The sequence below is a fragment of the Blastomyces gilchristii genome (assembly GCF_000003855.2).
Source record: "Blastomyces gilchristii SLH14081 genomic scaffold supercont1.3, whole genome shotgun sequence".
NCBI classification, from domain to species: domain Eukaryota; kingdom Fungi; phylum Ascomycota; class Eurotiomycetes; order Onygenales; family Ajellomycetaceae; genus Blastomyces; species Blastomyces gilchristii.
Genome location: NW_003101680.1, coordinates 4,346,567 through 4,364,252, shown reverse-complemented (window position 1 = coordinate 4,364,252; position 17,686 = coordinate 4,346,567). Strand labels below are relative to the sequence as shown.

General features: G+C 30.3%; 1 protein-coding gene across 1 annotated transcript; it reads right to left on the bottom strand.

The window, feature by feature from the left end:
- Positions 1-2,479: 2,479 nt before the first annotated feature.
- Positions 2,480-2,902, bottom strand: BDBG_16573 (uncharacterized protein; the record flags this gene model as incomplete). The annotated part of the gene is made up of 1 exon (XM_031724501.1): positions 2,480-2,902. The coding sequence occupies one exon, from the start codon at positions 2,900-2,902 to the stop codon at positions 2,480-2,482; it is 423 nt and encodes a 140-aa protein (XP_031577088.1).
- Positions 2,903-17,686: the final 14,784 nt, after the last annotated feature.

Sequence of the window (17,686 nt, the reverse complement as noted above, 5' to 3'; positions counted from 1 at the left end):
ATAGTTGTTGTAATACTCTTTACACATGCTCTTGATACTCTTTTCTGAATTTATCAGTGAAGATGAGAATGTTATCTAGATAAGTAAATACAAACTTATTAAGAAAATCTTGAAGTACTCAGTTGATATACTTCTGAAATATACTGAGAATATTAGTCAGTTCAAAAAGTGTAACTATTTATTTAAAGAGATCATAATATATTTGAAATACTGTAAGTCATTCATCTTCTTCAGTGATATAAATCTTATGAAATGCAGTGATGATATCTAGCTTTATAAATTATTGAGCTTATCTGATACATGCTAGAATTTCATTGATAAGAGATAAAAAATAATGATCTTTCTTTATTAATCTGTTCAGATCACAGTAGTTCACACAGAATCAGAGTTCTTTATCTGACTTCTTTATAAAGAGAATAGAAGCTGCAGTGAAAGAGTTGCTAATATGTATAAATCTCTTATTCAACAGATCATTGAGTGTCTTCTGAAGAAGAAGAAGTTCATCTTGAGACATATTATAAAGAGAGTCTTACAGTGACTCAGAGTTCTTATCATTCTTCTTTTCTAACTTGATACTGTGATTCACTCGTGAGTCTTGTAAAGAAGGTATATTTATAATATTGTCTTATTGAAAGACATCTAGATATTCATGATATTATTGAGAAAGTTTTGTGTGAGAATCTGTTATTGTAGTACAGAATAACTTTTCTAAGGTTTTTTTAATATCAGTCAGACTGATGAAATAAATTGATATATAATTCTGCTATCAGTGAACTTGTCAGTGACTCTGTCAGCAGTTTTGATAATGACTTCTTTTTCAGAGTATTTCATAAGTATTGACAGAGATCTGTGTAAGGTTCATAGTCTTGTAAATATTATCTTCATGAATTCTATTATTATTAGAGAATATCAAGCTTCTGTTTCAAGCATTCAGCAAGATGTCTTGTTCAGATAGTCAGACAAGTTCTAACATAAGATTATAATCAAGATTATTAACTTTATATGTATAGACATCTTCATATTAATATTCTCTCACATCTATGTTTAGTTTTACTATGTAACAGATACAAACATCTTTCAGATTATTAAATTCTGTGAGAAGTCAGGGTTTTGATAAAGAAATATGCTGAAGGTTATAATATCTTACAACTGAAGATTTTATCATTGCATAGTAACATAGACTGCTGTCTATCATAGCTTTCATATTATACATGTTATCAATCACAGTAGATACAAGAATTGCATTCATTGTCATTTTCTCTTCAAATCATTGTCATTTGATCTCTTCAAGCTTCTGTTTGCAAATTTGAACAGAAGCTAATCTTTTCCCTGTTTCACTGAGACATTCTCATAGTTATCTTCTGAATCTTCCTTCACTGCAATATGATTGACACAGACAGGCACTGATTTATTCTTCAAATAAGAAGACACTGATCTTTCTCTCAATTGAGAAGATACTGGTCTTTCTCTTAAGTGTGAAGATACATAGGTCAATCAGCAGTTGAAAGTAATATGTTCTAATCAGTTACAGTTGATGTATACTTCACATTGACATCAATCAGTGACTTTCTTAAGAGTGATTTCAGAGACTCAGAAGCCTGTTCAAATAGTGGAAACTCTTGCTTATATGTAGACATTTGAATCTATTCAGTTCATGACATCTGCATCATTGCTGTTCTTCAGCATAAGTATATAAATGACTGAAGTGTAATGTCTTCTATCACTGTTCTGTATACTCTTGAGCTTGATAAGACAGTCATTCAATGTTCAGAGCTGTGTGCAGAAACCTTCATAAGTCTGATCTTTATCTACACTTATAAGAGCCTGTAAGAGTTTGAAAGTTAATATCTTCTTAAGCATGCTAATCTTCATTTGAATCTCTCAAGATTGATCATCTGCTTCTGAAATCTTGATATTGAAGTCAGGAATAAATGTTGTAAGAGAAGTATTTCTCTGTCAGACACTCTGTAATCAATCTAATACTTTCTATTGCATAGCAGTGTCTCAGAACAGAATATCAAGATGTTTCATAATATTGTCAGATGTTTGCAACACTGATTCACATGCTTTTATTCATGAATGAAACTTCTGTTTCATATAATTCTTCAATCATTCATTGATATATTAATCTTGATTGATTAATAAATCAATAATATCTCTATCTATACTCAGTTTCATGAGCATTTTCATTCTTCATGATGAGTAGAGAGTGAGATTAGAAGTATTAAAATATGCAGAAGTATTTAAGTGTTCTTTCAGTGCTTTTATATTCAATTCTGTAGATATTGAAATCACATGAGTTAATCATTGAATCTCTTTGTATTGAAGTTATTGAGTTGCATGCATATCAGCTATTTATTGTTATTGTAATTTCAATATTGCTCAGAGTCACTGTGACATCACATCTATACTCATATTCAAGAGTTTCATATTATTGTTAGATATGATTATATCAATCATTGAATGTGTAATATTCATCTTACTGTTCTTCAGAGGACCGCTCCACCACGAACTCGCTCGATTTTTCGAATAAGAACCCGCCGATAGATCCATTGAAAAGCCCTCGATCATACGAGCATTCTGACCCCATCGCCGACCGCATACCCTGTGTGATGGTGGAGTTATCCAGCCAAACATGAACCGGACGTTGTTCGAAACTCCTGTGTGGGATTATCCCCCGTTCTCCCCTACCACACCACAACCCCGGGCCAGAGTGCCATACAAATTGTAAGGTGAAGTGACCTAGCCATATGCACCAATCTTCTCGATTTTGGAAGATCCCTGACCTGTAGTTGTGGAGATATCCAAGGAGTGACCTCCGCGAAAACCCTGTCCATCTTTGATGTTCCAAAACACCAACACCAAGTCTCATCCTTGTACTGTCCTTCTCAATCTGGCCCATCCCCAGCAGAAAAATACAAAAAGATATCTCAGTGATAATATCAAGCACATAATCAATGGACTCTTCTGAAGTGCAATCTCCACAGTCTGTCGCCAGTGTATCTAGACTTCAACACCAAGTCTCACCCTTGTACTACCCCTCTCAATCTGGCCCATCCCCGGCAGAACAATACAAAAAGATACCTTGGCAACAGCATTCAATACATAATCAGTGAATAATGAGTCAACAGCACACTAACAGCTATAAAATCAGTATATCTCAAGGTCTGACTGAGCCTTTGATCCCTGCACAGTGAGATATATTAAATCTAGTTTTAATATCTCAATATTCACTAGATTCTGCAAGGGATTGAGAACAGTGACACTAGGTTTTTATTGAATTTGAGAATTAACTCTATATTGATATAATCATTGACAAAGTCTTCTATTTTAAGATATAAATAATCAGTTCCTCTACATCCTGCTGACAATATTTATATTATTATATAGAAACAGACTTATATTCTCTATAATATCAAGACTCTGAAGAGGGAAAGTCTTAATAGAGAGTATATAGTAGTGCATATCTTAGCAGTTTCTATCTCATTCTTCTGCAGCAGTTAATACAAAAAAAAGATCTTAGAAATAGTTTTTTACTTCTCTTGAAAAAGTAAGGTGTTTTTCTCTGGGTTTTACACAATATTCTTACAAAGAATTAAAAATAGAGTTATTTTCTATTATAATTTCATATTCTTTTAAGTAAGAATTACTTTTTCAGTGACTGAAGAGCTTTTATTAATACTTAATTCTTTTTTACACTCTTTATTAACTGATTTGAGTTGCAAACTTGTTGTGTGAGAAGAATTGAATGATTTAAAATAAAATTGAATAGTTTTAATCAATTTCTCTGCAAAAAATTGATTTATTTTTTATCAGTTTTTCTCTCAAAAACTGTCATATTATCTGATTTATTATCAATTGATATCATACTTTTTCTCACTGTATCTCAAGAAAGAGATTGTAAAGATTTTATTGATTTATCTCAAAAATTAATTTTAGTTTATTAGATTCTCTTCAAAAATCTAACCTAGTTACTGAACTAGTGTGAAAAAAATCAGGTGTTTTATACACAAAAGTCTTTTATTCTTCTTTTGAAACAGTCTGATCAACTTTTCAATTGAAAACAGACTTAGAAATATCTCAATTGAAACAGTCTGATTAACTTTTCATTGAGTGAAAACAATGAGTTTAAAAATACACTCAGTTGATGTGAAAAAAGATGCTTTCTCAAATGCTATTCCTGAGATTGAAATTCTGAAGAGAAGAAAGAAAGAAGAAATAGAGAAATAACAAGTTCTTGAAATACAGAAACTTGAAAAAGCAAGCAAGATTCTTGAAAAGCAGTGTCTGAGTGAGATAAATGAAGAAGTTCTGTTAATTCTTCATACTCAGACTAGACAATTACAGGAGATGATCAAGTTCAAACTTAGAATCTCAAACACAGTTTAAAAAATCTTGAAAATTTCTAGTATAATCACTGACTCTTTATCTTACTCTTCTTCTTTCTTTTTTTCTACTTCTTCTTCTTCTTTGAATCAGAAGATAATATATGCTCAAGCAGCTGAATCTGCTGTCTTTAAACCTGCTGTCTCAAAACCTGCTCAAAATCCTGAGAAAACTGAGAAGAATACTGCTCATGTCTCTATTCATAGAAAAGTGAAAAAGAAAATGCAAAAAGAGAAAAACTTTCAAATCTTCAGAAATAGAAGACTTATTCTCAAAGTCTCAAACCAGGACATTCTGCAAAGAAACAGGCTAAACTCAAATCTCATTTTCAGAATCAGAAATGAAATTAATCAGCAGTTCTTTTCTCAGTTGATAACTGATATTAAAGTTTAAAAATCAGTTATAGCTTCAATTAAGTCATCATTCTTTAGAAACTCCATCATTCTGACTACAATATCTGAATTCAGTGCTGAATTCCTTATTCAGAATGAGAATCTCTGAAAGTCAGCAGTAGAATCTTTGCTAAACACAATAATTCTATCTGAAAGAGATGAAAAGTGAGACAAATTCATTCTTCATGATATTTCAGTTGAAATTTTTGACTGTGAAGAAGAAATGCTACTTCTTAAAAATGAATTGAAAGAATACAACTCTATTCAACTGAGAAAGAAGCCTGTATGACTAAATTCAATTAAGTTCAGACAAAGCAGGAGAAATGTCTCTGTTCTAGTATATATAAAAACACTTGAACAGTCAAAGATCTCTGAAGTAAGAGTAGCAGGTTTGAAAATAAGAGTTCATGAATACAAAGACTCAAGAATGAATCTCAAAGCTCAAACACAGTGTTTAAACTGTCAAAGATATGAATACTTTGCAATCTCATATTTTAGAGACTTAAAATGTGTATTCTGTGCCAGAGATTATAAAACTAGTGAGCATAAATATGAAATATGTTTAAAAAGAGATGAAATATGTCAATACACTCTGCTTAAGTACTCTAATTGCAAAGAAAAACATGCATCTAGCTCAAAAGAATGTATATTTGCTTCTAGAACTCAAAAGAACTGAAGAAAAGATAAAGCTCAAAGTCAATCTAGAACTGAAGAGAAGAGTCAAGTCAGTAGACTTATAACTATAAGCTCAAAAAGAAGAAACTTTCAACTATCTAAATCTTCAAACTTTAATACTTCAGCTAAATCTAAACAGAATTTGAATCCTCAAACTTCTGTTAAGATTAGAGAATTGAGAAATGACTCTGATGATAAACTAGATATAATGCAAGCAGTTGAGATCCCTACTTTTCAAAATAGTTATAATCTACTATCTGATGATAGTGACTAGATCCTACTCTATCTCTACTCTCTTTTAGTATGAATATATAACAAAAATAACAAAAAAAGTTTAAAAACTCTTCAAAAATCACATTTATTCAAAATAATGTGAATAGAAACTCAAATTATATTTATTCTTGTCTTCAAATTACATTTGAATAAAAAGTTGATTTTATACTACTTCAGGAACTGAATTTTGATGCTGAGTAAAATTACATTATTTCTCATTCAAGCTATTACTGCTTTCTATCTCAAAAGTCTGAGATAAAGTCAAGAGTAGTGATCTATGAAAGAAAGAGATCAAGATATCAATTTAATCTAAGATTTGATATCATATCTGACCCTGATATTCTGATGAGTGATATTATAGATAAAGAAAATGAGTTTGATACTATACAGCTCATAAATATCTATAATGAAAAGTCATTGAAGAAAAATAACAATATCTGAACAATTGATAGAGGATTTCTGAATATAACTTCATCAAGAAACTCTATAATTACAGAAGATTTCAATGCACATCATTTCTGATAAAATTCAGAATGCAAGAGAGCAGTGAGAGCTGATAATCTGATTAAATGAATCTTTGAGTATTCAATAGATTTGGTTAATAAGTCTGATCAACAAACATTCTTTAGAAAAGGCATGAAATAGAAGTCTATTATAGATCTAATCTTCATATCATAAAATCTAATGAAAAGAAGACTTGTAAACTGGTTTATTGATTCAAATGAGATATCAGAATCAGATCATGAGATTATTCAATTTGATATTAAACTGAGTGAAAAATAAATGAGTGAAAATCCTCTTCTCTCTAATCAGTATAACTTTGAAAAAGCTGATTGAAAAGTAGTTGAAGAAAGCATAAAACTGTTAAAATCTGTAAGACAGAATGAGCTACATTGAAATTCTGATCAAGATATCTCAAATGAAATGCTTGAGAATAGAGTGAAGCTTATTACATCTATTATTCTAATAAGTGTTAGAGATAATATTTCAAAAAGAAAATCTTCTGAGTATTCAAAACCTTGATGAAATGAGAATATCTCATCTAAAAGAAAAGAATTAGCTACTGCTAGAAGAGATTGAAAGAATGATATAATATCTGATAAAGAGTTCAAAGCTGTCAGAAATGAATATTTCTCAGATATTAAAAGAGTTAAAACAGACTGCTGAAATAAATTTCTTGAAGAAGTATAAGAAAAGAAAGTTTTTAAAGCTTTTAACTATACTAAAACAAGAAGTGTAGCAAAACTTTCAGCCTTAGAATATGAGTTTCAGAATGAATCATATACAGCAAACTCTTTTGAGGAAAAATGTCAAGCTTTCATGAGAAATCTCTTTCAGAACTCATCAGATTCAGATTCAGATTCAGAGGAAGAGAATATATCACTTCTCAACTGCATTGATGAAAATGACTGGGAATGATCTGATCTTACACAAGATGAATTAGAGTCAGCTATCTTCTCAAGTTCTGTTAAAACTGCTGCAGGTTCTGATTCAATTAATCACTTGATTATTCAAAATACATATTTCTACTTAAAGAATGAATATTTTGAGCTCTTTTTCAATCTCTTGAAAAATGAATATCATTCTGAATGCTGGAGAGAAGCCACTGAAGTGATTCTTGCAAAACCTAATAGAAAAACTTCAATTCCTAAGTTATATAGAGTAATATCTCTATTGAACTGCCTAGGAAAGGTTTTAGAAAAGATAATAGCTACTCAACTATCTTTTATAAGCTCTATAAATGATTCTCTTTTATTCAGTGAATAAATAAGAGGTAGAAAACAGTGTTCTGCAATTGACACTGTTCTCTCAGTTGTTTATAATATTCAAATAGCAAAGCATGAGAGTCTGATCTTAACTGCAGTTTTTATTGATATAAAAGAAGCATTTGATCATGTTTCAAAGTCAAAGTTAATTCAGACATTGAAGATATTAAAACTGTCACTTTCTCTAATAAAATAAGTTAACTATTTTATATCTAAAAGAATTATACAACTCTTCTTTGATGGAATAAAATAAGATAAGACTGAGATAAAAATAGAAGTATCACAGAGATCTTCAATCTCACTCATTTTATTTGCAATATACACTGTATATCTATTCAAAAATAGAAATATGAGAATAGTGTGATCTCTGAGTTATGTAGATGTTATTGGTCTAGTCTACAGCTCAAAAACTATCAAAGAGAATTTGAAAGTAATTGAAGAAGCTGCAAAGAAAATCTTTGTTAGAGCAGATATTAATCAAATTCAATTTGATATGAATAAAACTGAGTTAATTCATTTCTTTCCTAGATTCAATGAGAAAGAACTATCTCTAACTCTTTTAAATAGAGAGATTAAACCCAGTGTAAATATCAAATGATTAGAAGTATGATTAAACTCTAAGTTGAATTTTAAATATCACATTTAACAAAGAACTGTCAAGGCAGAAAGACTATTGAACAACATAATCAGACTATCAAATACAGAGAGAGGTCTATTCTTCCAGGCTATGAGACAGTTATATATAGCCTGTATTACATCAGTAGCTGATTATGAAGTTCAAGTTTGATGGAATAATCAAGGGAATTTCACTGAACTCTTTCAAAGTCTGCAAAACAGAGTCTTGAGAAGAATTCTGAAAGCATTTAAATCATCTTCTATTAAAGCAATGGAAATTGAAGCTTCAATTCCTTCTTCTACTATTAGATTTGAAAAGGCCTGTATGAACTATGCTCTGAGAGTTGTAAAGATGAGCTTAAATCATATAATCAGAGAAAGAGTCTCTTCTTCATTTTCATCAATTAACTCTGAAAATGAACTGAATTGAAATAGATTTCTTGATTGAAATGAAAATAATTCTTCAAAGAAAATGTCTTCTCAACTGTACAGACTATGCTCTCTGATTAAAAATCAATTTTCTTCTTTAAATATTGAAAAAGTTGATCATGAGAAGTTATCACTCTGAAGAGAAAAGCTTGAATCTCTTATAGACTTACAAATAAGTGAACTATCAAAAGAGAAAGAATATGAACAGCATTTGAAGAGAATTTCTACAATTAATATAAAAGACTCTATTCTGATTTATTCAGATGACTCAAAAAATGAGAACTTGAATAGATTAGGTGCAGGCATTGCTTATACTGAAGATAATATCAATTTTATCTCAGATTTCTGAAATCTAGGCTGTGAATGTGAAGTCTTTGATGCTGAACTATTTGCAATAGTGAAAGCTTTCAAACTCATTGAAATAAAATCTTATAAAAGAGGAAATTGTTTGAAAGAGACATGAATATTCTCTGATAGTCAAGCTGCTTTAAAAAGACTTAGAAATAGTCAGATTCATAATGATCAAATGAATCTTGAACTGATCTTAAACTCTGTTTTGAAAATTCAAAAGAGAAGAATATCAAAGCTAATAATTCATCTGCACTGAGTTTCTGCTCATATGAATATTCATGATAATGAATTGGCTGATTCAGCTGCAAAAAAGAGTGCAGAATTAAGCAGATCTATTTAAAAAATTATGTCCTGATCTTTTATAAAGAGAAAAATAAAAGAATCTTGTTTAGATAAGTGGAATGAAAGCTGACAGAAACAAAAGAAGAGTATACATTATTCAAGATTTGAAACAAAACCCAAGTGGAAATCTTATTCAATTAAATGTATAAAGAAAATATTCTCATCTATAATACAGCTGAAACTAGGACATGGCTATTTCAAATCTTATATACAAAGATTTGATGATAGATTTGACTCAATAGAATGCTCATTCTGCAATACAAATGAGAATCCTGAGTATATTGTAATACACTGTGCATTATACAATAGTCTTAGAGTCAGATTGAAAGAGAAGTATGATCTAAATCAATTAAATATGAGATTCTTATTCTTAACTGAGACAGGAATTAAATACTTAATAGACTTTCTATCAGAAACTCAAGCAGCTACAAGAAAATGGCTAAATTCAGAATTATCTGAATATGAAGAGGAGAAAATCAATCAGATATAGTCTGTTAAAACAGCTATACACTCTCTTTTAATAATTTGTTTTGTTATAGTCTCTCTTTACTTTATCTTTTTCTTTATCTTTTTCTTTCAATTTCTTTCTATACTATCTATTTAATGAGTCTATCTTTGAGACTGTGTTCTTTTTCTCTTTTCCTTTGTCATGATATTGTCAAATGGTTTCAAAGTATTAAAAGATGTTAAAACACTGCAATTTGTAAACAGTTTTTGTATTCTGGGCTGGAATTTTCTGATTTTGCATATCTGAAATTGATGAATGTATAATAGTTAACTTGTCACGCTCCCGGCCGCGCCAAGACCCCGTTGCAGTTCCACACGGCCCATTGCTTTCATGCGGATGATTTCATCCTGTTTGAACTGGTTTTCAACCGCTCTATGACATCATTTGAATATATCATAGAAAGATCTGATTGATGGATATAAGAACCCCACTTCTATATAAGGTCAGCAGATTACTTTTCCTTGACAGTGAGACGCTGCTGAGGTATCACTCTGACTATTCTCACTTATGAAATGAGAGAAGGTATTCACTCATTGTCTATATAGAATAGCTAGATACTGATTTCTCATGAAAGAAGTCAGTGATTTGTTTTTCTTCTACTAGAATATATACAAGAGTTACTGCATATCTCATACAATCTTCTTAGTATACTAAGTATCACATCTATGATATCCTTGCAATAACTCTGTAGTCTATGAGCTCACTATTCAAGCAAGATAGTCAAGCTCACTCATATGACTTTTCAAACAACTACTTCTATGTGACACTGCTGACTAGTCACTGCTTTGATTCTATCATATTACAATTCAAATCACTTGATCTGATTACAGGTTTGAATCAGTTGAGCTCTAACAGACTGATATGACTTTATACACTCACACTGAGACCAACCTGACCTCACTCTCTGAGAGAAATACTACATCATTCTCTAGAGTGCATACATCTCTACTCTGACAGAAATCTGAGATTTCTGAAACTGCTGCACATTTTGACATGAGCTCTTCAACTGCTCTGTCACCGCCGCGGCCTCTACACACCTACATCTATCATGGAGATAGAGAGATTAAGATCAGAGATTCTCTGAGATATAAGAGAAACATCTTATCTGAATTCCACAGCTTTATCTGTACTCTTGAACAGAAATTCCACCTTAATCTGAGCTAGTATAATACTCATGAGATATAAGTAATCTACACTATCAATCTTCTTGAAGACATCTCTGCAACTACTTGAGTCATCAAGAAGAGAAAGCTTGAGCATATTAATACTATCATGACTTGAGAAGAATTCAAGAACTTTCTACTGAATTAAATCAAAGATTACTACAATCACAGCTTCACAGTGATACAGCAGTTCAACTTATTATATTAATAAAATAATGAGAATTCTTCTGATTTCAATATAAGATTTGAAGAATATTGAGAGAAATTGACTGATAATTTGAATCAATTAAAAACACAGCTTTATCTCACAAAGCTGACTCATAAGATGCAGATAATAATATTATAATATCAGAGTTCACTTATCAATTACACTGAGCTTGTTAATCTAGCTTTCTGAATCTATTTAAATAATAAATTCTTTAAGAAAAAGATTAATAAGACTTCTTCTAAGCAATCAATGATAAGATCTAAACAGTGTCATGATAGCTTCAGTATAGAGAAAGTAAAAAAGAATTTCAAGTATTCTAATTCTTCACTCACTGTGAAGAAATATTAAAAAAGATTTGATAAAGATCTCTATTTCAACTGCAGAGCTGATAATTACTATGTCAGTGATTATAAGAAGCTGAAGAAGAGAAGAAACTGAGAAGATATCTTTTCAAAATCAACTTCTCTTCTGATAAATGTATCTGTAGAAGATAAAGAAGAGAAAGAAATGAAGAATTGATAATTCTTATATCTCTGAGTTCATGTTACAATCACAATACATACTCTGAATAAGAAGATATTAGTGAGATATCTACTCAACTCTGAGATAAATACTAACTTCATATTCTATTTCTTTTCTTTAATGAAGAGTTGAAAGAAGATAGATCTGTCAGATCATGTGAAATTTACTAATGAAATAAAATACTATCATTTTAGTATAATTCAAGTGTGATGTGTGATCACAGACTCAGAAGAAATCTTTAAGAAGAGCAGTCTGCTTCTTCATACAGTTAATATCATAAATGAGAATGTTATTCTAGATCTCTTATAATTGAGAGAAAACAATTCTCTCATTGACTGAATTATTCAGATATAACAGTACTGTCTCACTGATGAAGAGACAGTGATAGAGAAATCTAAAGAGTTTTATTAAAAGAATCTTGAGAAAAAGATTGAGTCAATATACTGTATAGCAGATAACTGAGACTTGAGAATAGATAAAGAAGTGATCACTCTCACTACAAGATTAGCAGCAGTATCTGTTATTGAAGATGAATATACATAACATCTCTTTACAGATTTTAAGAATGTCTTTTCAAAAAGAGAAGCAGCAAAGTTTCCTGATATCAAGATATAATATAAGATTTATCTTGAAGACAGTGTAATGACACTGTACAGACTTCTTTATAACTTGTCTATAAAGGAATTGAATATTCTGTATAAATATCTTGAAGAAGTGCAATCAAAGAACTGAATATATTTATCAAAGAGTTCAACAGAGATGTCTATACTCTTTATACTTAAGAAGAATGATAGGCTATGTCTATGTGTAGACTACAGAGATCTCAATAAGATAATAGTTAAGAATTACTATTCATTACTGTTAATTGACAAGATGATTGATTGATTATCTGAAGCAAAGATGTTCTCAAAGATTAATATACAGAATATCTATCATAGAATCAGAGTTAATGAAGATGATATTTAAAAAATGACTTTTCATATCAAGTACAGCAATTTTGAATATCTTGTTTTATCTTTTAATCTTTGTAATGCTCTGACCATCTTTCAGATCTATATAAATGAGGCACTGTGAGACCTTGTCAATGTCTTCTGCATAGTATACTTAGACAACATTCTAATCTTCTCAAAAATAGAGAAAGAACATGATACTCATGTTCAAGAAGTGTTGAGTCACTTGAGACAGTATCAACTCTATACAAACACTGAAAAATGCTCATTCTACATGCAGGAGATTGATTTCTTGAATTATATTATTAAAGTGAATGATATTTCAATGAACAGGAGCTGAGTCTTCATTATTGAGAACTGATCAGTGCTGCAGATGTACTGTGAGATACAGATGTTTCTAGAATTTGTAAATTTCTATAGATAATTTATCTATATATATTTATAAATTACTGCCCTCCTTACAGATCTGTTAAAGAGAAGTGTGAAAGACAGAAAAATAGAACTGTTTATTCTCACTCAAGACACTGTGCAGATGTTTACAGAATTGAAACAAGCTTTCACAGATGTTATAATACTGAATCACTTTGATCTCAACTTATTCAGTCAGTGTGAGACTGATACATCTGAAAATGAGATCTATGAAATCTTTTCACAGTTGATACTGAAGATCTTTTAACATTGAAAGAATCAGAGAATAATCACTTCTGAGAAAACAGACAATGAATTGTCTGTAGAAGAAGGCTTTTTCATGAAGTCTATAAGACACTGTGAATGAAGATTAGTGATCTTCTTCTTCAAGAAGTTATCACTCATGCAGAGAAGATATAATACTTATAATTAGAAGATATTAGTAATTGTCAAATTCTTTAAGATCTGATAACATTATCTTCAGAGTAGTAAGTACTCAGTGTAAGTTCTTACTGATTATACAAATCTATGTTACTTCTTGACAATAAAGAGCTTGATAGAATATTAAGTCAGGTGAGTGAAGCTGCTTTCAGAGTATGATTTCTATATCTGATATTATTCAGATCAGCTTAATCTCACTGACATGCTGTCTAGACAGCCTGATTATAATATTATTGATACAGAGAAGAATTCTATAAAAGAATCTCTGCTATCACTGCAGAAGAAGCTGACTGCAGAGAATTGAAATTCTCTGAAGCTCAGAAACAGTGTCAGTAAGACAGCTGCATGACTCAGTATAGAAGGTGAAAGAAAACTCAGATCTCTGCAGAGAACTGACACTGAAGATTATGAACTTCTTATATTATATCTTACAATCATTGAATTAATAAAGAATAAAATGATCTATAATCTTTCAATCTGACTACTTTTAAAATTTATTAATAAGTTATAGAAGAGAAATGCCTCTACTGCAGCTTGAATTCAGAAGTTAAAGAAGAAAGAATTCAGTTTGAACTTGAAAGAGACAGACTCTGAGCAGAGCAGTGCTGCTAAGAAATCAAGTCACTGATAACTAGAAGAATATGAACTTCTACTGCTGAATGATTCAGTCTTTATTTCTCATAGCAGAGCAGTGTGCTAGAAGTTATTGAGAATTCATTATAATAATTCTCATACAGAATACTTTGAGTTAGAGAAGACTGAGAAGCTTCTAAAATATAAATATATTTAAGACAAGCTTCAGACAGATGTCAAAGAGTATATTAAAACTTATAATATCTGTCAAAAGATAAAGATTTCATGGTATAAGTAATACAGTAAGTTAGTGTCACTGTCTGTTTTAAAAAGCTTATAACAGAATCTATCAATGAATTTCATAGTTGATCTACTGAAGTTAACAAGAGTTAAAGAATATAATTCAATTTTGATCATTATTAACTACTTCATGAAGATAATCAGATATATCTCTACTTATAAAAAGATTAAAGTCTCTGAATTGACTGACCTGTTTTTAGATATCATTATTTATAATCACAGTACTCTGAGATCATTGATAACAGATCAAGAATTCCTCTTCATCAGTAAATACTGATTGACTTTTTGCTATTATCTTATAATAAGATGTCTTCTCAGTATCACATTTCATCTGCAGACAGATGATCAGACTGAACATCAGAATCAGACACTAGAACAGTATCTTTAAGTATTCTATTCATATTATCAGAATAATTAACTCAAATATGTTCTAATCACTGACTTTGTATATAACAATATAAAGAATACAATCTTAAAGATATCTTCTTTCTATACTTATTATGAATATAATTCTTCATTATTCAGTGACATTGCAGACAATGTTTCAAAGAAAGAGATAGACAGTCAGAATGTTAAATAGATACAGAGAACAGAGTATCTCTCAGTGTTAGAAGTAAAAGTGAGATTGAAACTTTTGAATAAAATTGATGAGAAGACAGTGAAAAGTATTCACTGTGCTCAGAAGTGATAGATAAAATACTATAATTAAAAATATCTTTCAATGAAGTTCTTGATAGAGAATCAAGTGCTACTTTCAGCAAAGAATATCAAGATAATAAGACTGTATAAAAAGCTCAGTGAGTGATGACTAGAATCTTTCTCAGTAACAAGAGTGATAAGTAAATAGATATATAAGTTAAAATTACTTACAGAATTGAAATCAATTCATTCTATTTTTCATATTTCTTATTTGAAGCTCTATAAGCAATACTCTGAAGTGAAGTTATCTTGACTGAATAATATTGAGATTAAGAGTGATACTGAATATCTTATGAAGAAAATATTGAATAAGTGAATATATTATAACAAGCTTTAATATCTTGTTAAATAAGAAGATTATTCATTATCAGAGAATTTATAAGAACTGTTTAAGTATTTGAAAAATGCTGAGAAAGAGATTGCAAGCTATGAGACAGCTAGTAGAGATTATCTTATTACATATCAGAGATATTGAGTAAGAAATACTGCTTAGAACTTCTTATTTTTTTCAAAGAGTTTTTTAGAGATAATCTTACAGTAATGAGCTGATGTCTTATCAACTTTATAGTACTCTTCTTCTATTTTCTCTTAAAGAATTTTTAGAAGTTTAATAAGACTATATAAGTATAAAATTCCTGAAGCAGTTAAAAAAAGAGATATTTAAAATTAATAAAGATTAATATTATTAATCTGTGAGCTGCTTCTATTCTAAATAAAGTCACAGTCTGCTGAAAAAGTAAAAAGAGAGAAATCTCAGAATCTATTTATTAATAATTATACTTTTATCAAACTCATTTTTCACTGTTGAAGTCTCTGATACTGATATCTTTATCTGCTGAGAAGTTAGTACTGCAGTATTATAGAGAAGCATACTGTAGAAGAGTATGAGAGATACTTAAAGTATTAATTTATTAATTTATAAAGCATCTCAGTCATCTGCTTTAATTGAAGTGAGATTCTCTTCAATCAGTGATTAATCTTCACAGTATTTTCAACAGCAGTGCTAGTTAATCTCTTCTTAAGATCAGTTATTCTGAGATGTTTTTTTATCTTGAAGATTCATGCTTTTGTCTTCTTTTGCAGATGAGTAAGAAGAATCTTCTCAGTCTTGACAGAATTCATTAATACTTGAAGCTCTGAGACTCTTACTCTGTACTGCTTGAGTATCTGAGCTTCTTGTCAGAGCTGATACAATGCCTTCTTGTAGAGTAGATAATACTTACAGAGAGATAGAAATCATTGTTACAGATGCAACAGAAATAACAGAAGTAAAAGAAGAGACAGATATATAAAATCTCTCTCTTCTTCAGCTGCTTAGTGCAGTGCAGACAGATGACAGTACTGATCAGAAGTCACACTGAAGTCTCTTCATGAGAAGAAGATAAAGAAACTGCAGAATTCTGCAGACTCAACTCAGCAGTATTTCAAGCAGGGCTCAGACATGCCATGAAAGGAGAACTACAGATTAAGCTTCTTGAAGCCACTGTTTTCAGAATCAAGCTCTCTCCAGAGTTCTCTCTGAATGATCACACAGGGTCATACATCACTGTGTTGATTGAGAGAGGGGGTGGCATCACAATAGTGACAGAGACAGTAGAAGAAGAACTAGACATAGATAAACTGACTGGCAGAAGGAACAACATCTCACTGCAAGGTATAATGACTGTCATCACAGCTGCAAGAGAAGTAGGAGAAGAAGGAGAAGAAGATGTGACAATAAAAGCAGTGCTTCTGCAGTCTGTTGACATCATCATCTTCATCTTCAATCAGGCTTTCTTAACAGTTATGAAGACCACAGTCACATTACAAAGACATTTACTCACTAAAGAATGTCAGAATAAGTTCTTTATTATTCTTCAAGAATGATACTCTCATGCACTCACTATTATAATTGAGAGAGAGAGAAAGAAAAATATTTTATAGAGAGAGAGATCTTTTCAAAAAAATTCTATCACTACTATTAGCTTTATCTCTAAAACATATCACTTTTGCAGAGAATTTCATATATAGAATGAAATATAATAAGAGATCTATGAGTCACTTATTAACTATGTTTTCTTCATCTTAAATTAATATATAAGAAACTCACTTATCACATGTTTAATTTAAATGAAGATGAGTAAAGAAAGATCTATATAATCAGCAGAAAAACTCATCTATTTCTTTATATCATACACAGTATATATGCTGTTAATCAGTTGATAACTGTTATTATACAACAAAGATAATTTCTAATCTGATAATCTTGAGAGTATAGAGACTATACTCTTAAAGAAGAGAGTATTATCATACTCTCAGCTGTGTCAAGACTCTGTTACAGTTTCATACAGCTTATCACTTTTATACAGATGATTTCATCTTATCTGAACTGATTTTCAACTGCTCTATAATATTATTCAGATATATTATAGAAAGATCTGATTAATGAATATAAGAATTCTACTTCTATACAAGATTAGCAGATTACTTTTTCTTAACAGTGAGATACTGCTGAGATATCACTCTGACTATTCTCACTTATGAAATAAGAGAAGGTATCTGCTCATTATCTATATAGAATAGCTAGATACTGACTTCTTATAAAAGAAGTCAGTGATTCATTTTTCTTCTACTGAAATATATACAAGAGTTACTGCATATCTCATATAATCTTCTTAGTATACTAAGTATCATATCTGTGATATT